This window comes from Panthera onca, chromosome D2 (assembly GCF_046562875.1).
Source record: "Panthera onca isolate mPanOnc1 chromosome D2, mPanOnc1 haplotype 2, whole genome shotgun sequence".
NCBI lineage: Eukaryota > Metazoa > Chordata > Mammalia > Carnivora > Felidae > Panthera > Panthera onca.
The window spans coordinates 34,278,818-34,306,457 of NC_138349.1; the positions used below are offsets into that span (position 1 = coordinate 34,278,818).

The 27,640-nt window shown below is 45.1% G+C and overlaps 1 protein-coding gene across 3 annotated transcripts in view; it reads left to right on the forward strand.

Moving 5' to 3' along the window:
* The window catches only part of MYOF (myoferlin), a 154,013-nt gene that overhangs the window by 32,529 nt on the left and 93,844 nt on the right, over positions 1-27,640 (forward strand). For all 3 annotated transcript variants that reach the window (XM_060642008.3, XM_060642009.3, XM_060642010.3), the window contains exons 4-7: positions 10,565-10,673; positions 14,009-14,096; positions 25,852-26,018; positions 26,645-26,773. In XM_060642008.3, the coding sequence (XP_060497991.2) occupies positions 10,565-10,673; positions 14,009-14,096; positions 25,852-26,018; positions 26,645-26,773 (493 nt within the window). The remainder of the gene's footprint in view (positions 1-10,564; positions 10,674-14,008; positions 14,097-25,851; positions 26,019-26,644; positions 26,774-27,640) is intronic.

Genomic DNA, 27,640 nt, shown 5'->3' on the forward strand with positions numbered 1-27,640 from the left:
AGTGGTGGAGATGAGATTTGAGGCTGGGACCCTGATCCCTTGGCATCCTGGCCCTGCTGTCGCTTCACCTGAGTTCCTAAAGAAGAATCGGCTTCAGGAGCCTGGAAATGTAGGAATGAAAGGTGTTTACAGGTTTTCAGATGTGTGTGTGTGTGTATGCGTGTGTGTGTGTGTGTGTGTGTGTGCGTGCACATGCACGCATGCCAAGGAGGAAAAAGAGTTACCATTTCAGGCTTTTGAATTTGCTGTTCACTCTGCATGGAATACTCTTTCCTTCTAACTGCAGTAGATGTGAAATCTTGTCATTCGGCCTCAGCATCTCAGACCCTCCAATCTAGAGCAGCGCCTACCGTTGCTTTCCATCTCACTGCCCTGCTTCATTTCCTCAGAGCCCTGCTTACTAGCAAGCTTGTGTGGGTGTGGGAATGGTGGAGGGAGCCCAGCTGGGTGTGTGGACATTTATGTTGGGTTTTAGATAAGTACTCAAAAATATGTGCTGGCCCGCATTCCTGCTTTGCCTAGCTCAGCGCTCACCACCATCTGACACGTCCATATCTGTTTTGTTATTCACGCGGCCTTTCCCTACTAGACAGTAAGCTCCACACCTGTCTGGTTCACCACTGTAACACCAGCGCTTAGCTTAGTGCCTAGCACATAATAAGCTCTCAGTAAGTGTTTGTTGGATGAATGAGCAAGTAAGTTCACGATACTAATACACGAATAGTATCTAAAGCACCTTGCATTGGACAGTTAGCCCACTAGTAACGAGCCATTGATGTGGAATCTGTCGAACCCAGCTCTCTGTACAGCTCTCTGGTTCCAACTTGGGTTTAAGCTGCAAAGGAGTCAGAACACAAAGGGATCAAGTCACAAGGGAAACAAACGCCAGTCCCAAAGCTCATGCCTTTTTGTAGAGAGACGTGGAGCTTACTCCTGAATTCACAGGAAGGTAGCAACTCATAGTGCATAAAAGCTGAGATTTGGGAGCCAGACAGAGGCTGCTTTGAGACTCCGCTCTACTGGTGAGTACTGATGACCTCGGCCAAGTGACTTAACCCCTCTGGGCCTCAGAAGTCTTATCCTTAAAGTGACCATAGTTTGGAAGTTCTGCTCGTGCTAAGATAACATAACAGGGACCAGATCTACATACTCACCTGATACACCAAAAAAATAGATAAAACATATGTAACCATGGTTTCAGATACTGGACTGGATAATGACCCCAAGAAAGAGGACATAAATGAAATGAGCCCTTTGAGTGCCCAACTTAATGCCTGGAGAGCATTCCAGGCTGCAGTTCAGGGAGAGAGAAGTGAGGCAAGTCCCAGTTGTCTCCCAGAGTTGGGGAGGTGCATGTGGGAGTCTGGAGCTACACACACACACACACACACACACACACAGAGTGGTAGTAGGGGCTACAGAATTCAGAAAAAAAAAAAAAAAAGACAAGTTTGGATTGTGAAATATACAAACTCCCTGAACAAAGGTTTGTGGGGTGTTTTTTTTGTTTTGTTTTTTGTTTTTGTTTTTTATTAATAAAAACAGATACTGTAGTTTGGAATGAAATTAATATGGTGAAGCAGTATGGTAAGGCTTATGAGAAATTTTCATTCCCTCATATACAAGAGACCTTGTCCTCATACTTTTAATACTTAAAAAAATTTTTTGTAATGTTTATTTATTTTTGAGAGAGACAGAGACAGAATGCGAGTGGGTTAGGGGCAGAGAGAGAGGGAGACACAGAAACCAAAGCAGGCTCCAGGCTCCAAGCTGTCAGCACAGAGTCCGATGCGGGGCTCAAACCCACGGACGGTGAGATCATGACCTGAGCCGAAGTCGGACGCCCAACTGACTGAGCCACCCAGCCGCCCCTAAGATATTTCATTATAAAACAGACCCGAAAACAAACCTTTAAACAAAAACCCTACCTAAACCAGCACACAAATATTTATACACACGTACACATACACACACACTCTGCCTCTCTCTCTCTCATCTTGTCATTTTCTCCTCTCTTCCCCTTCAGTCTTCTTCATCACACTAAACACCATCTGATACACTGCACATTCCGTCCACTCAGATGTAAGCCCCATGAAAGGCATGGAGTACTCCCAGTGCCCGGAGCAGTGTCGGACACACATAAGCATTAGCAATTATTTGTCAGATGAATACATTAATTGATACATCGCTGAAGGTAGTCCAATAACCTTGCAAATGACTTACAAGTTGTAAAGCTTCCTCTCCTAAGAGATGGTCCTCCAAGTGCAATTAGAAGATAATTATAGCTCTTGTCATTATGAAATGCCTTTCTCTTTCAGTCTCTCTGGGCGTCTTTCTCCAAAGCTTTGGCCCACCTTTACTTACTCATGAGATGTTGACAGACATCAGCAGGACTGTGGCACCTACTTCACTGGCCTCCCCAAAACTCTGGGGTTCAGCTTTTCCAATACCCAGACCCAGCCAGCCCAAACCAATTGTGATCTTTTCATACTTTTGCCACGCCACTGAAAATATGGAACTAAAAAGAACTGAACTGAGAATCCTGTTCCACAGTAACACTGGCCTCTGGTTTAGATATCTACACAGCCTGAGAAGCTACTCCAATCAGAAAGCCTTGGGGCACCTGGGTGGCTCAGTCGGTTAAGGTTAAGCATCTGACTCACTCTTGATTTTGCCTCAGGTCATGATCTCACTGTGTGATGGAACACAAGGGCTCTGTGCTGACAGCCTGGAGCCTGCTTGGGATTCTCTCTCTCTCTCCCTCTCTCTCTCTGCCCCTCCCCTGCTTGCTCCCTTGCATTCTCTCTCTCTCTCTCTCTCTCTCTCTCTCTCAAAATAAATAAACTTTAAAAAACAAAAAAAAGGAAAGAAAGCCTGCCTCAACCCGTGGGCTGTCCATCCCTCCTGACCAACCACAGCTGGGCCACTTCAACAAATCCCATGGCCATGATTACATGTGGCAATGTCAGCAGGAAGTCTTGTCACTAGGAGACGTAAAAGTATTAAAAGTATGGGGGCGCTTGGGTGGCTCAGTGGGTTGAGCGTCCAACTTCAGCTCAGGTCATGATCTCACAGCTCGTGGGTTCGAGCCCCACATCGGGTTCTGTGCTGACAGCTCAGAGCCTGGAGCCTGCTGCGGATTCTGTGTCTCCCTCTCTCTCTCTGCCCCTCTCCCGCTCAAGCTCTGTCTCTGTCTGTCTCAAAAATAAATGAACATTCAAAAAAATTTTATAATGAAATATTTTATGAGACCTTTAAAACCTTTATTCAGTTTCCACTAATTGGATTTTATGAGAATTCAGCTATAGCTGAAGTTTGCTTCTGGTCTAACCCTGAAAATAAAAAATGATTTTCCAAGCAGACTTTTGGTATATACAGCACTGACGTTGGGGAGGGAGTTGTTTCATGTACGTAAGAGAAAGGACTGGTTTTAAGAACTTTGCACAATTGATTGCACAGAAATGGAAGTGGGTACCTACCCATATCCTTGCATAGATATCCCACCTTCCTGTGATTTAGACTGTGCATGAGTTCAGACCAGCTTTCCCTGCCAGTACTGGCCTGGGGTCACATGCTTTCTTTTGATTCCTTTTTCTAGAGTAGTGTCTGAAATAATAAAAAGTAACTGTTAAGCACTTATCACATCATCCTTTTGATCCTTACAATACTGTTAGGTAGTAGCTGTCATAATCCCCATTTTACAGATGAGGAAACTGAGGCTCAGAGAAGTAAAACAACCTGTACCTGGCCTCTAGTACAAGGATGAGTCCGAAATTAGTCAGCCTTGCCTAGCTCCAAATTCTTAATCACTGTTATTCTGTCTCCCTTTCCTTGTTAGGTCCAAGTTCTTGATGAATGAATGAAAGAATGAATGAATGAGTAACAGAAAACTACTACCTTGATTCCAATGGACCAGGGACAGAGCCAGAGCCTGGGAGTTGCTCTAAACTGTACAAGCAGACAACCACAGATTCAGACCCTTGAGGACTGAATGAACAGGAGAATTGGTCAGGTTACAGGTTATAGTCACTTATTCTAGAAATAATTATTGAGCATTGCCTGCATGTCAGGCATTAGGCTAGTTTGCCTGCTCCTTGTAGCCACAGGGTGACTGACTCTGGCCTAGGTGCCTCACCTGCACCTAGGTGCAGAGGCCTGGGCTTCTACTCAGCTCCTTCCCTTGTTAAAGTGCCGCCATCGGCCTCAGGGCAGTGGGGTTGGGAGGGACTGGAAAAAAGGGAGTTGTTGCTGGCCCTGAATCCTGCCAAACCTGCCACAGCCTCTAGACTAGGTGAGTGATTCTGAAACCCAGGAATGGAGTTTGCTAGAAGTACAGAGCACTGCCTTACCCTAGAAGGGCTGGTACACAGCCAAATTTGGGAACCACAGTTTGGGCCAGTGTTTCCACATTTGATGAACCGGACAAAGGCCCCAAGGCTCTCTGACAATCTTGGTGCCGAGTAAGGAGGAGAGGTCACAAGAAAGATACAGATAACGAGGCTTGCCGAGTGGTTTTAGTTGAGTTTTGCTTACTACTTTGTTCTATTAAATAATTGGATTTCTATGCTCATTTCTCAAATGTGAACCGTGTTATCATATTGAATGTGCTTTTAAAAACTGCACATGTCTCCCTGTCTCCAAATCTAGCTTTGCCAGCTGTCTTTCCTACCTCCCCCCTCCCCCCCCCCCCCCCCCGCCCCCCATCCCTCTACTTTTGCCCTGCTGCCACTGAGAATCACTTCTTTAGGCCATTGTTTCTCAGACTTCCTGGGTATAAGAATTAACTAAAGAAAGTGTGACTCAGGGTCCTGGGAATCTGTAACTGCCCTAGCGATTCTGCTGCAGGGAGGTCTGGGGAAATACAATCTCAGAAACAGTTTATGAGCTAATCCAAAGGGCCAGCGTGGGCCAGTTGGGAGACTCAGGAAGGTTCCCCACTGGTGAAGTGGATGGGAGACCCAGATTGTGTCCTTTGAGGGAGTTTTTGCTTACACAGGGCTTCCTGGGATAGGATTTGCTGTCATGGCTGCCCCAGCTCCTCCCCTCGCCCCCTCCCCGCCCAATCTGGTCATAAGGAAAGTGTAGGCCTGGCTCTCCCACCTTTGGGTTTAGCTGGGGGTGGGGGTGGGGATGGAGCCAGGAAAGAGCTTGCCGGATACTGGTCCTGGGGGAAGGAGAAGTGTGGGGATGGGTGATGCTGCCCAGCCAAGGAACCAAGGCCACACAGACCTGGTAGAAATGACAAGGCTCAGCTGGCTGAGAGCCCAGTGCTTCAAAGGGTGGGCAGGTCTGGCCCTTTCTACAAGGGACTGGGGAGCAGCTTGGAGAAGTGTTTGTGCTCAGCCCAGCTGGGGATTGTTATTCCCTCCCTGAGGAGGGGAAGTGAGATGTGCTGCAGTCTGTAGGGGCAGAAACAGTACAACATGTGATTTACTTTCCAGAGTCCAATGTATTTTTCCTTCCCTTCATGAAGGAATTTCCAGTAAACCCTCCTCCAGTAATCTGTGTGGGCTGTGCCCCTGCTGCACAGAACAACTTGATATATGCGAGCTCCCATGATTAAGAACTCAGCCAGCAAAGCCCTTACTCACCACAGTGGCATGTGGCTGTTAAGGTTTGTGTCTGTGCTAACAGGGAGAACATTTCCCATTTCTCTTTTTTAAACATGCTAGACTCTGTCTTAACAAGTTAAAGAAGTTCTTAACTAGCCCTCCCATGACTAAGTTGACTAGTTTACAGTTCCGCTGCTTAGAACTAGTTCCATGTCGCATGGAGACCCAACTCAAAACCACTAGACCTTCAAGAACTGTAAGGGATTAGAGCAGGACTGGCTTTTTCTTCCCCTCAGAATACATCTGCAGTTTATTAATTCTGCAAATAAAGCTGGAGAGCTGAAGGACCTTGAGATTCTTTTCACTGTAAAGCTTCCTTTTGAGACATGGTCCATCTGTTTTAGTGTTGGGTGGAGTCCATCAGGAGACTCGTATTTTTCCATGAAAATCCAGGGCAAAGTGTCCACATTACTGTCACACTGTAACATGTTAGCATATTTATAGCATTAGTAATATGAAAGAAAAAGGGTTCTTGGCTTAGTGTCACCTCCTTTAAAGGAAACTGGCCTGACTACACTGTTCTTGTCCTCTGTGTAGGAGGCTGGGCCATCATTTCCTAGCCTCTCATGGTATTCTGTATCCAGGCAACGTCACAGAAAACAGCCCACGACAGGCTGCCGGGGGCCCTCGGAGACCTGCGGAGCTCAGACTTGCCCATAGGGGGCGCTTTCTCCAACTTACGGGGAAAGGTGTTAGAAGTTGTAACTGCATTTTTCTTCAACACAACCTAGCTGTTAAAAATATTTTGGGGGACTAACATCTTTCCAGGCTTTCATCTAAACACACTATCTTTACTTCAGAAAAAAGAAAGCGAAGTTTTCTTTTAAACCACCTCCCTCACACACACACACAAAAGCATCAGAATTGTATGATGAAAAAGCAGATTTAAGAAATGGGACTAAGGGTTTCTGAAAGAAGGAATTGAAGTTTGAGTTTATAATTGGCTGCTTTTATTTTAGTCCATTCCTGGTCTGTTATCTGTTACCACCCTCTCAAAGCCTCTGGGGGGTGGGGGGGGGGGGAAGGAAAGCCACAGATATTGGTTGAGTCACAATGGAGGATGTAAAACCATTCAGGACCACAAAGGGCCAGTGATGGATTTGTGTTCTAGGTGAGCCTGTTCCCTTTGGTTAGCACAAGTCACCACTCCCTACTGTCGTACACTTATTCCACATTTCTGTGATTGGCCTAACCTTTCTCCTGACACTCTGTGTGAATTTAAGCTTGATCCGTGAAATGGTAGGTCATATTGGTGGAAGGAGGAGACCTCGCCTACTATTCCGGATTGTCCAACGTGGACATACTTTAGGATATATTCTTCCTAAATCAATGAACAAAGAGAGAATAAATATTTAACATGAGATAGTGTCCTATATAGATATGTGTAGACAACATCACACGTACAAGCCTAGCAGGACTTTAATAGCTGAGAAGGGTCTGAGAAATGATTTACTTCAGTCTACCAATATAATGGATGAAGTGGGCTCAGAGAGTTGAGTGACTTAGCCAAGGCTTGGGGGAAGTTGGGACACCGAGTTAGGGCAAGAACAGAAATCATCTAATTCCATGCTTCTCAACCTAGGGTGATGTTGCCCACCTGGGCACAATTGGCAAGGTGTAGAGTTGTCAGCGGGTTGCGGCCAAGGATGCTGCTGAACATCTGACAAAGCACAGGGCAGACCCCCAAAACAAAGAACTGTCCAGTTCAAAATATCAGTAGTGCCAAGGTCGATAAATTCTAGTCCAACCCCAGGCCAGCCCTCTTTCCACATTGTTCTGACATGCTACATGTTGTTTTCTTCTAAGAATTATTTATTGCTGATAGAGTTTCAGGTCATCTTGGTTTCAGCAACAGCAAATCTGTCCATGTCCAAGTGTGCAATGTTATTATTTTTTTTAATTTTTTTAAAGTTTATTTATGTTTGAGAGAGAGAGAGACAGAGTGGGAGCACGGAAAGGGCAGAGAGAGAAGGAGACACAGAATCTGAAGCAGGCTCCAGGCTCTGAGCTGTCAGCACAGAGCCTGATGAGGGGCTCGAACCCATGAACTATGAGATCGTGACCTGAGCCGAAGTCGGACGCTTAACCGACTGAGCCACCCAGGCACCCCACAATGTTATTATTTTAATCATACAGTTAGGTTATGAATCATGGAACTGTAAGAAAAAGAATCCAGTGTATTTCCATGTCTTTCAAGGCGAGTACCTCATTTAGACATTTAATACCAGTCAGATGACTTTTAAAATTGGAGTTTTCACATTTTGTCCTTAAAAACTCAATTAGCCAACCTCACAGCTTACTGTGCTATTTTTAAAACTTGGAACAAAATTCTCGTCAGGCTTATATTATGTGGGGCTGAGGGAGATATGGAAGAGATTTTGTCAGGGCCCTCACCTTGTGTGGGAGGTTTCCTTGTTTCTTCTGGTGGAGATGGAATCATGTGTAGACTCTTTTCCTCAATATGTCAGGGGAATTAAAACCCAAGTAAGGAGAAAACTTATACTCATGTACAAAAAAAAAAAAAATTCTAGCAAACTTCGCGAGTGAACATACTTATCTAGAAATTACTTTATAAAGGCTCTGTCAATTCCCAGCGTTGACTGAGAGCCCTAATTTCTGTATTGACCTAAAAGTGCTGAAAAGTTTACTCTTGACCCTCTGGAGGCAGAATTTTTCTTTTCCATTTCCAGTAACTAACTCTACTTGTGGTATTGGAAGAGATGAGAACCCATCATGGTTGTTGAGCATCTTTTGCGGTGTTCTGTCCAAGAAAGCGTATTCTTCCAAGAAACCATACGCAGTGCTTCATGCCATGGGGTAAATCAGGTGAAACCAGGTGCCATGGCAGTTTCCTGGTCTTGTGCAATATGTCTATTCACAGAAAGTGAAGTCATTTATTCATATTGTTGAGTCAGTGGATGTATGTAGTTGGGTGACAGACTCCAGATCTACAATCTAGTTCTATTTCTGGGTCTGAGTGGAGAAGGAGAACATGGATATTTGTCAGTTCAAAAATGGCATTTCCATGTTGACATCAATTTTCACTCCTAATTTTTAAAGAAACTACTACATGTGAAAATACAATAAATATTTCTGCACAAGATGAACTCTCCAGATTATTATTTTTTCCCAAAAGCCCAGTTATGTTTTATGCCCAACTATGGTTTCTTCACCTGGGTTGTTTGCAGAGCTCGATGTGGGGCTTGGTCTCATGACTATGAGACCATGACCTGAACCAAAATCAAGAGTCAGACACTCAACTGACCAAGTCACCCAAGTGCCCCACACTCTGGGTTTTTTGAAGTAAGGAATCTCTTCTATGACTTTGAGGACTTGATGCTTAGTTTTCTATTTCCATGCGAATGATATTTATGCTGTCATAGGTGCCATTTATTAGTATCAGTCACTGCAAATGTAGGCTATGTATAAGTAAATAACATTTTTAAAATCTTCTTGTTTTTCTTTTCCTTTCTCAGTATCCATACTGAGAGCACACCCCTGGGCTTTCTTTGCTTTTTGATTGAATTTCTCAGAGGGAACTTCTTCAGTTCCCCAATCTCATGCCCCGTTGTCACTATAACTCCCAATTTACAGACTGTATTCTACAGGTTACATTTTTATATTCACCAACTCTCAGGGAATGCGTGTTTTATAAACTTTGTTGAACATGTGCCCTAACCACAAAAATGTTTTGCAGATTCAGGGGCGCCTGGGTGGCTCAGTCGGTTGGGTGTCCGACTTCAGCTCAGGTCATGATCTCACGGTCCGTGAGTTTGAGCCCCGCATCAGGCTCTGCTGACAGCTCAGAGCCTGGAAACTGCTTCGGATTCTGTGTCTCCCTCTCTCTCTGCTCCTCCCCTGCTCATGCTCTGTCTCTCTCTGTCTTAAAAATAAATAATAGAAAACATAATTTAAAAAAAATTTTTTTAAATGTTTTTATTTTATTTATCAAAAATAAATAATAAAAAACATTTAAAAATTTTTTTAAATTTTTTTAAATGTTTTTATTTATTTTTGAGACAGAAAGAGACAGAGCATGAGCAGGGGAGGAGCAGAGAGAGAGGGAGACACAGAATCTGAAGCAGGCTCCGGGCTCTGAGCTGTCAGCACAGAGCCCGACATGGGGCTCGAACTCACGGACTGTGAGATCATGACCTGAGCTGAAGTCAGACGCCCAACTGACTGAGCCACCCAGGCGCCCCTTAAAAACAAAATAAAAAAAAATGTCTTGCATATTCATTTTTAATGTATGTCGACTTATTTATTCTTTCCTTCATTTAGTAAATATCTATGAACAAGTGTAGTATGTTCCAAGCACTGGGGTTAGAGCACAGAAGGGAGCAATCCTGGCTTTCAGGGGGCCTAACCATGGTGAGCAGGGACACATGCATACTTCTGTGCCAGTAGGTTATGTGCACTACAAGGTAGATGGGGAGGCAGTAAAGGCTGAACAGAATCCCTCAGTGTCCAGGAAGAGGAAGACGTGCGCATATCCAACTTTTGAATTCTGCTCCAGACTATGCAGGTTAGTAAGCTGGCCCCATCAGTAAACTGGCAACCAATTGACAAGTGCAGAAGGTCTCCTTGGGGGGGCATTTTTACAGTGGGCCATGTGTGATGGGTCCTTTTACATTTTCATTACAGAGGAATGCCTGAATTTTGTCCTACTTTTCTCTCTTCTCGGATTCTGAGGGGGTTATTCCATCTTTGTCTGTCACCATTCACTGCTCATCTCATTCATGACTTCAGATTTCATAGACACCATAGTTGGACTCTCGAAATGACTACATGTTGTGGAAAAGTGATGTTTACTGCCAAAATTCCCCCAAATTCATCTCATTGTGAGTGGTTTTAATGATAACATGAATAGGCAGGGAATCGGGAGGCCCGCTGAGTGCATGGAAGCATGTCCCTCACTTAGGTTACTGTGTGCTTTCTCATTTCACCCACAGATTAATTGGCACGGCCACGGTATCCCTGAAGGACCTAATTGGCGACCAGAACAGATCTCTGCCATACAAACTCATCTCCCTGCTGAATGAAAGGGGTCAAGAGACTGGGGTGAGCACCTTCTGTCTTATTGAATGGCTTTGAACTGAGATAAGTAAACAAAAGTTCATTAAGAAGAGTGTGACATTAGGCACGCCTGGGTGGCTCAGTCCATTAAGCGTCTGCCTCTTGATTTCAGCTGAGGCCATGATCTCATGGTTCGTGGGATCAAGCCCCGCATCAGGCTCTGCACTGACAGTGCGGAACCTGCTTGGAATTCTCTCTGTCCCCCTCTCCACCCCTCCCTCACTCGCTCTGTCAGAATAAGTAAGCGTTAAAAGAAAAGAAAAGCATGAAATTATATTAGATCACCACACACACACACACACACACACACACACACACACTTACAGGTTTATACTTGCAATCACAGAACTAGTGGATTAGATAAACTTGACTTTCTTCGACAGAATGCTCTAGAGTTAGGTGGCACCCTCTCTTGGTATAGCTCTGTGCATATCTGCTCAAGTATTTATTTACATTTGTGTGGTGAGTATAGCTCTGTGTATCAGACGCTCTTTGAAACACTCTGTAGAAGGTATTTCATTAATATTGCCTTGGAACATCAAGATGTGAATATTAGCTATTTTCTGATTACAGCCTCTAAATGAGTACATATTGATATTGTCTGATGTGAGTCCAGAATTCTCTTTCTCAAGTACACTTAAAAGAAACAAATGGACTCAAGGCTCATAGCTCTCAGATTTCACGTTTGCTAACAAGTGCTCATAAAGCTACCTACCATGCTTATCCCATTAATCTCTAACACCTTCATTTTCCAATCAATTTATTTTGCTTGGGAGCTAGGACAAAGGGAGATAATTTTATACTAAAATAGGCCATCCCTGGGGCACCTGGGTGGCTCAGTCAGTTAAATCTCCAACTTTGGCTCAGGTCATGAACTTGCTTTTGTGAGTTCAAGCCCCACGTTGGGCTCTGTGCTGACAGCTCAGAGCCTGGAGCCTGCTTCAGATTCTGTGTCTCCCTCTCTCTCTGTCCCTCCCTCACTCATGCTCTGTCTGTCTGTCTGTCTCTCTCTCTCTGAAAAATAAACATTAAAAAAATAATAATTTAGGGGCACCTGGGTGGCTCAGTCGGTTAAGCGTCTAACTTTGGCTCAGGCATGATCTCACGGTTTGTGAGTTCGAGCCCCGCATTGGGCTTTTGTGCTGACAGCTTGGAGCCTGAAGCTTGCTTCTGATTCTGTGTCTCCCTCTCTCTCTGCCCCTCCCTTGCTCACACTGTCTCTCTCAAAAATAAATAAAGATTTAAAAAATTTTCAAAATAGGCCATCCCTGTTGGCAAGAATATATAGGTGAGGCTTCTCAGAGCCCATTGAGAATATTGATTTGGTTGGTCTAGGCTCCAAAACTTATGGGCTTGCTGTCAATCTTTCTAATCCTAAAACGTAAATTCAGAATGTCAGCTGTCATCTATTTATCCAAAACCTGGCTGAGAGAAATGATACTTAGGAAAGATAGTACAAGTCAGTGATGTTTCTGGCTGTTTGGGGTTTTGTTTTCTTTTTAATTTTTTTTTTAACGTTTATTCATTTTTGAGACAGAGAGAGACAGAGCATGAATGGGGGAGGAGCAGAGAGAGAGGGAGACACAGAATCTGAAACAGGCTCCAGGCTGTGAGCTGTCAGCACAGAGCCTGACTCGGGGCTCGAACTCACGGACCGCGGGATCATGACCTGAGCCGAAGTCGGACGCCCAACCGACTGAGCCACCCAGGCGCCCCGGGGTTTTGTTTTCTTAAGCACAGAAGAAATCACATGTAGAAGCCTGAAATGGCAGTGCCGTGGTGATTGAGTGGAGTGAGGCAGATGAGGGGCTTCAAGTCCTATCGTCTGGTAGTTCTTACCCGCCGTTAGGGAGCACTTCTGGGAATCCTGACGTTATTGGAAAATCATTGATCCAGAAGTTGAGCCATCGATGCCCTCTTCTAAGTTTTGAAAGTTTGATTCTTTACTTAAGTTTAGCAGTTGAGCCCCTCTTGCTCCTTGCATTCGGCCTTTGGGTTGTGGCCTGGGTCCTTAGCATGGGTAGCCATGAGGTGCTGCTCTCACGATTCTTTACTTGCCATGAAACTGTTGTTCAGGGCCCCATTCATTGTTCTGTTCAGCGTCTCCCAGATCTGTGGTTCCTAAGTTGGCCACACAATGTGCTGATCCATGAGGGAGTATTCACTGATGAACAGACAGATGAGAAAAAATAAGGACAATATAGTGTGTGTGTGTGTGTGTGTGTGTGTGCGCGCACGTGCACGTGTGTATGCGCTCACACTGGAGTTTGCCGCATGTAGCAAAAGTGGCAGTTGAAAGTATGGGATGCCCATTGCAATTTGAATTTCAGGTAAACGATGAATAATTTTCAGTAGAACATAAATATTATGTCTGCGTTTTAACTGGTAACTTGGGTGTGTGTGTGTGTGTGTGTGTGCCAGCCATCCTTATTTGCAAGGCTCCTTTTATTCTGAGATTTGTCCTTTCTCGTTTTTGCTGTTAAAATTCATTTCTTTTGTGAAATTCTCATAATAGTAGATAGCAGTTGTGGGCTTAGGCTAGCACCCCTATGTCGACTCCCCCTAGCATAAACTTGTTTGAAATTTTGTAGGTTCATGAAATATGTAAGTATAGGAAACTCCGCCCTAAAATAAGGTGAGAATTTTATCTCATTTTCAAAATGGGAATAACTTGATTTCCTATCAGGAACTAGTATGTTTCTTCCTTTCCGATAATGAAAGTTACACCACATTTTCTGCCCTCCTTCTTGCCTTGGCTCCTAGCCATCTTGGAGTCACATTTTATGCAAGATGCAATTATCTTGAACTTCATGATTTGCATATTGGTTTCCTCTTTAATCAGACTCAATTCCCTCTTTTATCCTGTATCACATTGTCATATAATTGTTGTTAGGCGCTCAAGTTCTTTTTAGAGAGAGAGAAAGAACAATAATTTTCAGCAATGAATAAAGAGGTCAGTGTGCAAACAAATAACTCAACCGTTTCAAATGAGCCTCTGTGACTGGACGCCATCTCAAGTCTCAGACGGAGGCTAATTTCAAGTTCATGCTTGCTTGTCACAACTTTGCTCCAGTTTGTGAGTTGCCCCTTGGCAGTGGTACACTTGGCAACCTGTAACAGGTAATTCGTTTCCCAGGCTTTCCTGCCTGCCTGACTTACATGAGGGAGGATACAATGGAGCGTGTGTGACCTTTCTCTCCTCTTCTCACCTTCCCTTCCCCCTGCCTATTCCATCCAGAACTTTTGCTCCTGCTGATTTGGTTTGCTTTGAGTCTGTTACCCTGCACTGATTCTGTCTGCAATGAATTATTTCTACCTAGGCCACCATTGACCTGGTGATTGGCTATGTTCCACCTTCGGCTCCACATCCAAATGACCCCAGTGGGACCAGTGCATCAGTCATAGAAGGTAAGCTGGCCCTTTTGAAGTCCCAACTTATGCCGGAGGCCATCTATTAAAGACACACAGGGAGTCTCCAAGAAAGCCTTCTTTGTCATTATTCTGTCGGTAGCACCCTGCCTACCTAGACAGGGCCCCGTGAGGCAGGTGGAGCTGCCCCAAACTGGGACAGTACAGTTGTTTGTGAAATGCCCTTCAAGGGAGAGGAGAGGGGTGAGACAGTCCCTGCCTGACCAGCCTCGCAGTGGGCCCGTCCAGCACACACAGACTCTAGTGGAAGGTCCCAAGCAAGGCTTTGCTTCACGTTTGTACCTTCTACCGCTGGTTGGAATGTCCCCGGTGGTAAAGCTACATGAGTGGCCTCTACTCTCTTCGTGTTTCTTCACCTCCTAAGTGTGTGATCAGCACTCCATTTCTTAGTAGTTACTAAGTAAAGAAAGTGGTTGCTGGCTTTCTGGAGCCATTGCTGGAAGCTGAAGTGCTGGGTGATAAATGCTTTAGGGCATGGCTCCTGCCTTCGGAGGAGTTTAGAGAAGAACATTGACTCCGGAGTTTAGAGAAAAAACTCTTTTTATCCTGAAACTGTAACATTATGAATAAGAACAAGGGCTTTGGGGTCAGAATGGCCTAAGTTGGATTCTGTGTCTATTGTTTATTTGCCGTGTAACCTTGGGTAAGTCACTTAGCCTCTCTGAATCTCAGTTTTCTTTACCGTAAGGTAGGGATGACAGTGGCACTCAGATCAGAAAGTTGTGGCAAGGATTCAATGAGATAAAGTATATAAAGTACTTCGCCCAGTACCTAGAATGCTACCTTAATGGTGGCTATTGTTATTATTATGATTTTTCTTATGATTTATTGTTTTATGATTTAGTGTTTTTACAAAAACAACTCCTGGTGATACGTAGTCATGAGTTCAGTTGGGTGGCACCCTCTGTATGAACGTTCGGATTGTTGCCTCTAAAAATCAGAGCTATTGGAAAAGAATGATCTGGTTTGGCTCAAAGTCATGTTGGGATGACTAAATGTTTATTTTTAAATATCTTTTAAACAAAGGAAAAGAAAAAGATTGTGTCCTAGTGGACCAGAAAGACTGAGAATAAGCAACTTCTCAAGTTATTGACAGTGTAGGGGGAGGTCCCATCTCCTGAGACAGACCCAGGTAAGACCAAGCTCAGAAACCATGCAATTTCCCTGGAGCCAAGGCTGCTTAAAAATGAGAAAAGCACCAACTCTTGAACTTGTAGACCCAATGGGGAGAAAATCCTTGCCATCTAGGCTCCCTTTGCTTGAGGTTCCTTCTCCTCAGCTCCTGGATTGTCTTGGCAACGCTAATGCTCCAGCAGTGTTTGCGGACTGACAGCCCACCCATTCCCTTTGGAAGCTCGCTCCCAGCAGGCTCTGCCATGGCAGTTGGCAAGGGTCGTCCTCAGAAGTTCTATAGAACCCCTGATCATGCTGGATAGAGATAGGAAATAAACCAGAACCTGAGTTCCTTTCATTTGGATCTTAAACAAAGGGTGTGTTACTAGGTGCTGGCCAGGAAATGAGCAGTGTATGCAGGCCAGTTTCATTTTCAAGGGTGAGATGACAAAACGAAACTTTTTTATTTAAAAAACATACAGGGTTCTTTGCCCTGAAAGTACTATCTTTGTTGTATAAGACGACTATTCACCAAAGTTGGGTCAAGGGGGACATTCTGGGGTGCCTGGGTGGCTCAGTCAGTTGAATGTCCAACTCTTGATTTCTGCTCAGATCATGATCCCAGGGTCATGGGATCCAGCCCTGCACTGGGCTCTGTGATGAGCATGGAGTCTGCTTGGGATTCTCTCTCTCTCTCTCTCTCTCTCTCTCGCCCTCTGTCCCTACCCCACTCTCCTTCTTTCTTTCTTAAAAAAGCCCAAAAAACAAAAAACAGTTTTAAGGGTGACATTCTGAATGATGGCTTCATAATCCCGCTGAAAGAATCTTTTCTTCAACATTTAAGAAAATCTTTCAATATCTTGGATTATTTGGATGTTTCAAGGGAAAACCTTTTTTTGTCTTAATAAGACAATTCAATTCAACTAAGCAAAGATATCTTTGAGTATTCACTACAACTCTGTGCTAGGGAAGACACTAGGGAGAAAAAACCCAACAACTTGCAGTCTTGGGGGGAAGATAAGACAAAGAAATATGAGGCAGAGAAATAATGGTGAGAGAGCCACACCTTCTGCTGCCACATACTTTAATAACCAAAACAGAACATCTGGCCCAGAATTTTTTTTCCCTTCCTTTTAATTAACTCTTTTAAAAAACTTTACCATTCCATGTAAAAGTAATGGGTCGGCTTCCTCTAATTTATATAGATCTTTACAAATTTTAAAAAAGATTTGAACTTGTTGATCTTCTTTTTGAGTACGAAAGCAATACCCATTTGTAAAAACGTAAACATTGCAAAAATATAAAACACAGAATGCACATCTTCCACACTCCCACCCTCCTGAAATAAACACTGTTCATGATTACCAATATCGTTTGTAAAGATTACCAACCACATAGTGAGTCTTGCATAGAAGAAATTTGAAACACTAATGATAGAACACAAAAGTGAAGATTTTCAGGAAGATTCACCGCTGGAAATTGAAGAAACTAATTTGACCACAGATCCCAGGAATTGGATATAGGAGGTGTGTGTGTGTGTGTGTGTGTGTGTGTGTGTGTGTGTTAAGGACTTGTTTTCTTTTAGAGCAGTTTTAGGTTTACCACAATATTGAGAGGAGGATAACAGAGATTTCAGATACACACCCTGCCCCACACATACATGGCCTTCCCCGTCATCAATGTCACTCATCAGAATGATGACATTTTGTTTTACAAAGGAAGAACCTATGTGGCTCACAGTGAACATATGTGACATCATAGTCACCCAAAGTCCATAGTATCCCTTAGAGTTCATTCTTGGTGGTGTATATTTGATGGGTTTGGACAAGTGTATAATGACATACATTCATCATTATAATATCATACAGAGTATTTTCAGTGCCCTAAAATCCTCTGTGCTTTGCATATTCATCCACCTGCCCAACCTTTGGTAACCCCTGATCTTTTCATTGTCTCCATAGTTTTGCCTTTTCTAGATTGTCCTTGAGCTGGAATCGCGTAGTATGTAGACTTTTCAGATTGGCTTCTTTCACTTAGCAATATGCATTTATGATTCCCCATGTCTTTTCATGGGCTGATAGCTCACTTCATTGTCTGGGTACACCATGGTTTATTTATCCGTTCACCTTCTGAAGAACATCTTGGTTGCTTCCAAGTTTGGCAATATGAATAAAATTGCTCTAAACATCCGTGTGTGGGTTTGTGTAGACATACAGTTTCAACTCCTTTGGGTAAAGACCAAGGAGCATGATTGCTGGATCACACGGCACGAGTATGCTTAGCTTTGCAGGAAGCCCCCAGTCTTATAAAGTGACTGTATCGGGGCGCCTGGGTGGCTCAGTCGGTTAAGTGGCCGACTTCAGCTCAGGTCATGATCTCGCGGTCCGTGAGTTCGAGCCCCGCGTCGGGCTCTGTGCTGACAGCTCAGAGCCTGGAGCCTGTTTCAGATTCTGTGTCTCCCTCTCTCTGACCCTCCCCCATTCATGCTCTGTCTCTCTCTGTCTCAAAAATAAATAAACGTTAAAAAAAAATTTTTTTTAAGTGACTGTATCATTTTGCATTCCTACCAGCAACGTATGAGAGTTCTGTCATTCCACATCCTCGCCAGCATTTGGTATTGGCAATGTCCCGGATTTTGACCATTTAAATAGGTGTGTAGTGGCATCTCATTGTCTCAACTTGTATTTCCTGATGACATCGGATTTGGAGCCTCTTTTCATATTCTTATCTGCTATCTGTGTATCTGTATCTCTGGTGAGCTGTCTGTTTAGGTCTTTGGCCCATTTTTTAATCAAGTTGTTTTTTTCTTGTTGAGCTTTAAGAATTCTTGTTTATTTTGTATATATAAAGGATAATTGTCCTTTATCGATTGTGTCTTTTACAAATACTTTCTGCCAGTCTGTGGCTTGTCTTCTTATTATCTTCACATTGTCTTTTGCAGAGCAGAAGTTTTTAATTTTAATGAAGTCCAGCTTATCAATTATTTCTTTTTTGGATCGTGTCTTTGGTGGTATAGCTAAGGGTTTTGTTTTTAAGGAATGCATTTCTGGAACTCTTATATCAGGATGACAAAGATTACAGACCCAGGGCATTGATGGTTTGACTGAACGTGTATAGTATCAAAGTTATTTGTTTCATTGACCGACCTCTAAGACTGTTCCTGTGACAGAGGGGTGGGATGACCCAGACTTCAGGCTTGACTTCCCAAAAATCTGTTACCTTCCCAACTTGATTCATCAGATGTCAGTTAGTTTGAATGGAGCCTACATTCTTGTTGCCGGAATGAACTATTTTTAAAATCTCACATCTATTTTTGAAGAGCCATCTGTTAAATTTGTGCTGTGTTCAACAACAGAAGGGCAAAAACTCATTTATCATTAGGCATTGCCACTTCGAATTTATTTTTTTCCACAAATACTAAAGTGACTGTGCTTAAGATTAAATTCAGTCCAGTTTGGGGGCACCTGGGTGGCTCAGTCAGCTAAGCACTGTGACTTCGGCTCAGGTCATGATCTCACGGTTCGTGTGTTCAAGCCCTGTCTCAGGCTCTGTGCTGACAGCTTGGAGCCTGGATCCTGCTTCACATTCTGTGTGTGTGTCTGTCTTTCTCTGCCCCTTCCCGACATATACTCTCTCTCTCAAAAATAAATAAATAAACATTAAATAAATTCAATCCAGTTTAGAAAACATTTACTGACACCTGAGGCGTACAGAGGTGATAAAGTCATGGTTTGCCACCCAGGAGCTTGCATTTCAGTAAAAAGGTAAGATATAAACATGAATAAGTATAGGTCAGAGCTGAATAAATTCCCCAACAGAGGATTAAGCAAATTATTACATGGAACATAATTTTTTTAGAGAAAGTACTTTTTCAGCTATCGATTTCAACTGTGTATTCTTAGCGCCTACCACTAAGTCATGATTGCTCACTAAATGCTTGGTTGGTTGAGTAAGTGAATGATGGATGGGCAATGGATATTGTTTAAATGTTTCCTTTCAAGAAGGGCATTTTGGGGGAATACTAGTGAATAGACAAAAGGGACAAATTCATTCAGAGATGTAGTCAAAAGGCAGTGTGTTCCCAGGGGCTGGGAATGCCAAGCCGAGACATTTGTTCTGGGACACATCATGGGGATCCATGGAGCATGGTGAAGAAGGGACTGACTTCGTCAGAACTGAACTGGAAAATTACCAGTTTGCTAGAGGATTGTTGGAGGCACTCTTTCCAGGATTGGCCTCTATTTGACTTTGTCCAGCAAACTGATTGTATTAGGCCTATTTTTCTTCCAAGTTATTTCAGAAAGCCAAAGTGATCATAATAAACAAGGGGTTCTTAAACTTTAGACACAGGGAAAATCATCAAGGGAGATCTTTAAATGTGCAGACTTCTGTCACCGACTCCCAGAGAGTGTGATTTAGCTGGTCTGGAGGGGACCCCCTGCAATCTGTGCAGTTGGTAGAAACTTCCAGGAGATCCTGATGAGAGCAGAGTTGGGAACTCACTGTAAGAAGTCCCAGAGTTGAGCATTTTACCTCGTTAACAGTATCTTGCCCAGATGCAGCCGGAGCTTTTTGGGCAACGTTTCCTAGACTGGATCACAGGTCAGTTAATTCAAGCAGTTGCTGCCAAGATTACCCTGCAAGCCTCTCTTTGCATTACTGTATGGTTAGAGGTTCTTCCATGACACCTGTGCTCTGGGCTACGCATTAGAACCATTCCAGAAAATTCGTGGTGCACATATAGTGCTATTTACCCAAGAATCGGGGTGGAGGGTAATGAAGTGCTTATGGTTGAGTGCAGATGTGTATTTATATAACCTCTCGGGTTAGAAACCCAGAAAAGTTACTATTCAACATCGCAGCTAAATAGCATGTTATCTCCAAAATGTTTTCATGTTTAAAGACGTCCTCTCTCCCATTCTGCTTTGTACGTTTTTAACTTACACTGATGATATTATACCAGCCCTTTGTGCTGACTTAGCAGTGACCTTTGGCCCAAGGTAATTAAGTTCTGCCTTAACCACTTAACAAAATTTTGTCATTAGAAGCAAAATTAATATCACAGGCAGAGATTGGCATTCTAGGACTCTAGAGAAACAGAGTTGCTGTGACCAAAAAAAAAAAAAAAAAAAAAAAGAAAGAAAGAAAAAGAAAAGGCATAAAATATTCCAGAAAGGACTCTCATCAAGGAATGGGAGAAGATTAGATGGAATGGTGGCCCAGTTAGAGCCTAGGTGGAAAGATGAGAGGTGTGGAACAGTGTTTGGAGGCCTGCTGGCCAGGGCACAGGGTCTGTATTTCAGGCCAGGAGAAAACCAGTGGCGACTGGGCAAGTGTCTCCCTTCTTCAGCCATTCCTAGGAATTGCCTTCATTGGGAAGCTCTAACAGGATGAGAGCGATGGCAGGGAAAGGCTGGCTTGCATAGCTGGTGCCATCTGAGTGACTGATAGCTCATTCTCTTACGCTCAGAAAGGGTAAGTGCTAGAGTAGGATAGCATGGGAGCTTGGTGGAGGGAGAGAAGCTGATCCCTGCTAGGGAAGGGCACAGTTGGGCATGCCGGAGGCAAACTTGACTGTATCCTAAGGTCCCCTGGGGGCTGCCAACTCTTCAGCACTGGGTGGACAAACAGATGCCCTCCAGGGAAGTGTCACTATCACAAGTGATGACACACAGGGGCAGTTGGCAGGAATATTGCAACTGAGCTTCTGGAGAGAGGCCAACATTACATCTCAGGAATTATGAAGACGTGTTTTGTTGAGCTGCTGGAATTGCAATGGAGAGCCATTCCTAAGTGTTCATTGAAGCTCACTTATAACCAAGGGTGAGTCACATAGAGGGTTACTGACATTCAGAAAGGAGACAGGCGAGTGTTGGCTGCACTCAAAAGCTTGGCAGGATTTGACTGAGTGGCATGGCAATTGTTGGAGAGGCAGGATGGTTGGTGTTCATATAAAGAAATTGTGTAGAGGTTTTCACTGCCAAAGTGACAGATAAGGAGAGCAGAAAAATAGTAACTATAGAGGGCGCTATGGAATCAAGGACAGATTTTGGTTTGTTTTTATTGTGGGCAGTATTTCAGCACATTTATATCTTGATGGGAATGATGCAGCTGAGAGGGAGAAGACTGAGGAGTACATACAGAGGCAGAAATTGCAGAAGCAAAATCCATGGGTAGGTGGAAGAGAGGAGGTGTGTGCACATGTGGAAAGATTGACCTCAGGTTGGGAGCACAGACAGTTCAATGATTGTAGCAAGAGAGGAGGCAGACAGCAGGTGCGGGTAGGAAGGTTGCCTTGGCATGGGACGATGAGGATACTCTCTTCTGATTGCCTCTTTTGTCCATGAAATAAGCAAGGTCATGAGCTGGCAGTGAGAAGGATACGAGAGGGTGTTAGAAGCTTTCAAGGTGCAAAAAAGGTGGGAGTTCAGAAAGGTAAAGTGATTTGACCTTGTTGGCTAATTAGTGGCCTTCTCAGACCAGGGTCAGGAAAACTGTGAATAGATGCCTTGGAAGTATGATAGATGGCCAGGGAGTCCTGCGGGTCCACTTTGGGGGTGTGATCATGACATTTAAGTGGGAATAGTCAGGAAGGTGAGTGTTCAGCCATATGCAGCTCCCTGGGTGAAGGCGTGGAGCAAGGGGAGGTTGAATGAACCAGGTGAGCACAATAAGTGAGAGAAGGGAAGGGGTTGAGGAGCACAGAGAAGAGAGATGGCAGTGTTAGATCACAGACTCCAGCTCAGATTAGGAGAAAGGGGTGTGAACGCAATGAAGGAGGACGAGAGGGGGTGATGTCCATAGATTGGGGCTGCCCGTGTGGCTGCAGACTGTGGACTGGAGCAATAGATGGAACGCACTGGAAAGATACAAAAAATGGCCTCTGGAATGAGTTGAATAGTGTCCCCACTGCCCAGTTCCTACACGGACCCTCAGAAGGTAACCTTATTTGGAAATGGATCTTCGCAGGTGTAATTAGCTAAGAGGAAGTCATGCTGGGGTGGGGTGGGCCCTAAATCCAGTGATGGGTACCCTTACAAAAAGAGAAGATACATGGACACACAGGGGAGAAGGCCATGTGATGACACACGCAGAGGTTGGAAGGATGCGGCCACAAGCCAAGGAATGCCGAGGATTGCCACGGGCCACCAACTAAGAAGCAAAGAAGGACTTTTGTCTAAAATTATTATTACAAAATTTCACAAAATTAAAATTACAAAATTAATTATAAAATTAATATTTACAAAATTAACATTACAAAATATTACAAAATTCTGGAAAAACTGGGTCACTGTGACACCTCCTCCCCCCCTCCCAGCCCAAAGAAACATATACTATTCCAGAAAGGACTCTTCATCAAGGAATAGAAGAGGATTAGAGGGGGTGGTGGCCCTGAGGGACCATGGTCCTGCCAACACCTTCCTTCTAGAGTTTGGAACTGTGAGAGAATATATTTCTCTTGTTTTCAGCCACCCAGTTTGCGGTTCTTCGTGCTAACCAGCAAAAACAAGCAAATAGATACACGCAGCAGCTTTCTGTTTGATCAACGGTTCCCAACTCAGTGTTGCCCTCTGTGGTCATGAAGGGTCATCCTTTGTAGGTCCACTTGCCCGTGCATCGGATGCATGCCTGGGTCTCAGTGATGGCGCATGCCCACACAACCACTCACATTTGGTAACAAAACAGCTTGCACAGAAGGGTGTGCCTGGCAGGGCCTAAAGGGCCCCCCTCACTGTTTGTGGAACACATAGGGTGGTATTGTTTAACCCCGTGCAACTTCCTGCCACCTAATGGGGCGATTTCCTGCTCCAGTATCCTTCTGTTCTACACAGAGATGCTGGCTGTAGCCATGACTTCGGCTGGTTTCCTCTGACGCATCGCTGAGCCTAACATCTGAATAGCAGAAGGTATTTCCTAGAAGAAACTGGCTCTTCATTGCCTGCTGTCTTTCTAAAGCATCCATCAAGAGTTTAATGAGGACTTGTACAGAGTCCAGCACTGCAAAGGGGTACAACTTACCCCTCCTTCTCCTGCTTGCCACCATACATAACCACCAACCCCGAATGGAACAGACCACAGCAGGGAGGAAGCCTTGCTTAGGCCCAGGACGATGGAAGGGAGTTTGTCTTAGTTGTCAGAGGATCCAGCCCAGCCACTGCCCAGTCCAGAACAGGTTGCAGTGGGGGGGGGGGGGGGGGGGCTGGCCTTCTGGGTTCTCCTGAGGCTGGAGCAAATGTCGGAGGAGCACCTTCTAGTGTCCGGGCGCTTTTCCTGAGAGCTGTGCTGCCACTTGTGCAAATTGCTCAGGAACTCGGGAAGGCAGGGGCCCATGTCCCCTCATTCATTCTGCATTCACCAAGCCCCTGGCTAGGACGATGTGTGGTGCTGTCCAGAGACAGGGTATTCACCTGGGGCTTGAGGGAGTTGAGGAGCTCACTTGGTGAAGAATGAGAGGGACATTTTGAGACCCGGGCTCCCAGAGATGGGTGGCAGGCAAGCCTTGCTTCTGAAGCCTCTTCAGGGATGGGGAAAACGAGACCCAGGTTACCTTGCAGAGGGCAAAGGTAGCCCTTCCCTGCCTTCAGCCTCTCTGGGGTATCCTGGTGTCCTGACAGGTGCTGAGGAACCAGGTGGACCACAGCTCCTTCACCCACAGCCTGGTTTTAGACCCAGTCTTAAGCCATTGAGGTAGGGTGAACACCCGGGTGCTCATTTCAGCTCAGCTCCCAATGACCTCACAGCTCGTTCACCTTTCCAGACTTTAGTTGTCTCGTCTGCACACCGTGGGGAGAGGCACGCCCAACCCGGGACCTCTGAGGCCCCTCTAGCCTAACGCTCTGAGGGGCTATGACTCCAAAGCGTAGATCCAGAGGGTGTCAGGGCAGACCTCAGAGGGCTGAGGAACAGAGGGGGAAGTCACACTTGGGGAGTAGGACATGAAAAGGGGACCATGCAGAACCTGAGAAGATTCAGTCAGAGTGCCAGGAAGAGAGTGGCATGATGCAAAGAAGTGTGTGTGGGTCCCAGTGCCCAAGGCCATGTTAAGTGGGATGTGAGGACTCAGAAAAGGGTCCTGGGCTTAGTGAGAAGAGGTCATGGTTGACATTCATAGACAGAAGTGGGTGGATAGGCGAAGCGTGAATGAGGGGTGGTGAGGAGGAGGGTTCATTCTGGGCTGAGCTCTGAAGCAGTATGTGGTGTGGGTGGGGGGCTTTTACTTCCTTGTAACTGCCCCTTCCTCACGCTGAGCCCCCCTCCCCCGTGCTGCCTACTGACTGTTCCAGCCCTCACCCCACCTCATGACTGCTCTCCAGGAAGTGTTCTAGAATCCTGCGCTCCTACAAAAACTGATTCATCAACAAAAGTTAAAAAAAAAAAAAAGGTGAATTTATAGGCTGGCTTTTTGCCAGACACCATGTTGAAGGTTTGCATATACATTAATTTTCCTTACAATAGCCCTGTGGTAAATACTATTATTTCTCCCTTATTACAAATGAGAAAACTAAAACAGAAATTATAAAACTTACTCAGACTCACATAGCTGAAAATTGGGATTTGAACTTAAGCCATATGACTCCAGAGCCCAAGTTTTAAGAGCTGTGCTACATGGCAGTTTGATTGAACTAATTCATACTATCATGTGAGTGACTGACAGACGTGTTCGCATGGAAATTCAGTCTCTTGCATGATTTCGCATTGTAAAGGAGGAGTTTCAGAATCCAAAGGTAGGGAGTGCAAATGCCGGTACTTTTTGGACAAGTTAGTCTTCTAGGATCTCTTAAATTATACTGCACAGGTTAGCAGGAGTTCACACTTTTTGTCTGTTAAGATAGAAAAACTGAAATTTGTCAACGAATCTAAAAGAGTCTGTGAATAAAAGAAAGGGGAGACATAGTAGGCAGAAATTAGTTTTTTGTTTTTGTTTTTGTTTTTATTTTTAAGGAGAGAAAGATCTGTGCCTGTGTGAAGGCAGAGGGGAGGCCCCGTTGGGAAGGATCCTCTGGAGGTACTCAAGAGAGTGAGGGACACTTGGGGTGTTTTCCAAAGAATCAGAAGGAAGTAGGCTCTCACTATGTCAATCAGGAAGCACCTCCCCCGCCCTGCCCCGAGTATGAAGGGAAGCTAGGGGGATAATGAGGAGACAGATGTGTGTGGAAGTGACAGACTAGGTGGGCAAAGGGAGAGCATGAGACCACCTTGGTCTGCTTGGCAAGAAAACTGGAGTTGATGTCTCCTGTGCAAAGTTCCTGTTTCCCCCGGCATTTTCCCACCTCTGGGTCCTAACTGCAGAAAGGTCCCTTGACCTCAGTGGGGGTTCCCAGATCAGAACAGGGTGATTTCTGGCTAGGTCTGACTGAGACTTCTATCACTCTCCCCTTGGTCTCTGGTGTTCTCTTGGCCACTCTGAATACAGCCCGAATGAGCGCCCTGATGCCCCATGAACACATTTTCCTAAGAAACTGTATCCAAGTCAGCACATCCCAAATAAGTGTCACCAAAGGAGCAACTCCTTCACCACCTGCCTCAGGAACACTGAAAACTCTCGGAGTCCAGGAAACCTGAGTTCAGACATTTACAGCGTGAGGGCCATCTCTGACGGCATTCCTTTTTGGTGTTTTAGGAGAAGAGGAGGAAGATGGAGGTGATGAAGACAGATTGGACAATACAGTCAGGACCCCTGGGCCCAAGGGGGCAGGTGGGCTGGTGTCGGAGGCTCAGCTTGCCCGGAGGCTCACGAAAGGAAAGAAGAGCCGTCGGATGCTGTCCAACAAGCCCCAGGACTTCCAGGTAGGAACAGCCAGCGCACCCCACGTTTGTTTTACTGCCGTATTGTCCAGCTTCTGTTAGTCGCGGTGTTCCGGGAGAGACCCATTGCTATGGGCAGCAGCTCAGCTAGCAAAAAGGGACATCAGGGCGTAAACCCGAAAAGAAGAGCTGTCCGTCTCTGTTCTGCATGCAGAAGTAGACGTAGTCAAGCCAGATGAGGCTCGTCAGAGAAATAAAACTATACCGCTCCTTCCCTTTGGTGGTAGGAGAGAAGAGAATCACAGTATTGCATTTTCGTAGCTCTAGGCACCTGATTGGCGGACAGCCGTGGAGTGAGTTAATGCATCCCAGGCTCAGGCAGACCAGGGAGGAGGCTGGGGTTGGAGCAGCGGCCTCTGCCCTGTCCCGCCCTTTCCCAGGGCCAGTCCCACTACTGGACTATTCCAGTCCCACTACTGCTCTCAGTTTCTGGAACCCAGTTCCACCTTGGGAATGAGCATGGGGGCCACCCCAGTCCATGCACGCTGGTGTGTGGCAAAGCTGCCCTGGCCTACTTTCAGCGGTCCTTACAGGCAGGCGAGCTGACAGGGATCCGAGGACTCCTTACTGGGGAAGGATCAGTAACGACACCCCTTCTGTGCTTCCAGATCCGTGTCCGGGTGATTGAGGGCCGGCAGTTAAGTGGCAACAATATAAGGCCCGTGGTCAAGGTCCACGTCTGTGGCCAGACACACCGAACGAGAATCAAGAGAGGGAACAACCCATTTTTTGATGAGGTAAATGGGCATAATGCATGTTTCTGCTCAGAGTCTGTTCTACTTATATGCACCTCCCAGCGTTCTCTCTCCTGTTCCGTGTGGGAGGGGGACTCGTGGACAAAGATCTGGTAAAGACAATGAAAGTTTCCTGCGTTAAACATTCTAAGGACCACTGGGTCTTGAAACCACATGTCCTGCTTCATCATTGGTTCTCAGAGCTGCCGGGGTCTTGCTGGCGTTTTTACGACCACTTCCCCATAGCGCCTCTCCTGACGGATCCTTGTACCCCTTAAGATGGAGCCCGTGAAGTCACCTACATCTGCCTTTGCTCTTTCTAATCAGCAGGGTGTGTCTGAGGGATGAGTCCATGTGACTGAGTCGTTTCTGTGATTGCTTTGTTACTTTTAAAACAGCATGCCCAGCACATTTTCACAATTAAGACCAGTTGATGTTGGAAACCCATGAAAGAAAAAAATACCGAGTTTTAGTCCCAGCTCTAAGGCAGATGTTACAGTTTTCACAGGGACAACCATGGCTGGCTTTTTAAAGATGTCAAAACCTACGTGGCTAGAAAAATAATACATGTTAAAGGAAAGCAGTTAGGAGCCAAAAGGTTTTTCTTGTCCCTGAATATCGAGAACATAGTCCTTCTGTTGACCTCTTCTGGAACACTCCTCAAAAACACTGAATACCTTGATAGTCATCTCAGGTAGCACAAACCCCACGATCAGGGCTGTGAAGAGAAATGATAAGCTTGGAGACTTTTCCAAGCCCAGCCTTGCTCTGAGGAGATTCATTTCGGAGATTCTTCAGGCGTGCGTCCCATTGCCCGTTCTGTGAGCCCAGACCTTCTTTCCAGGGTTTCCTATCCCCGTTCCCCTGAGA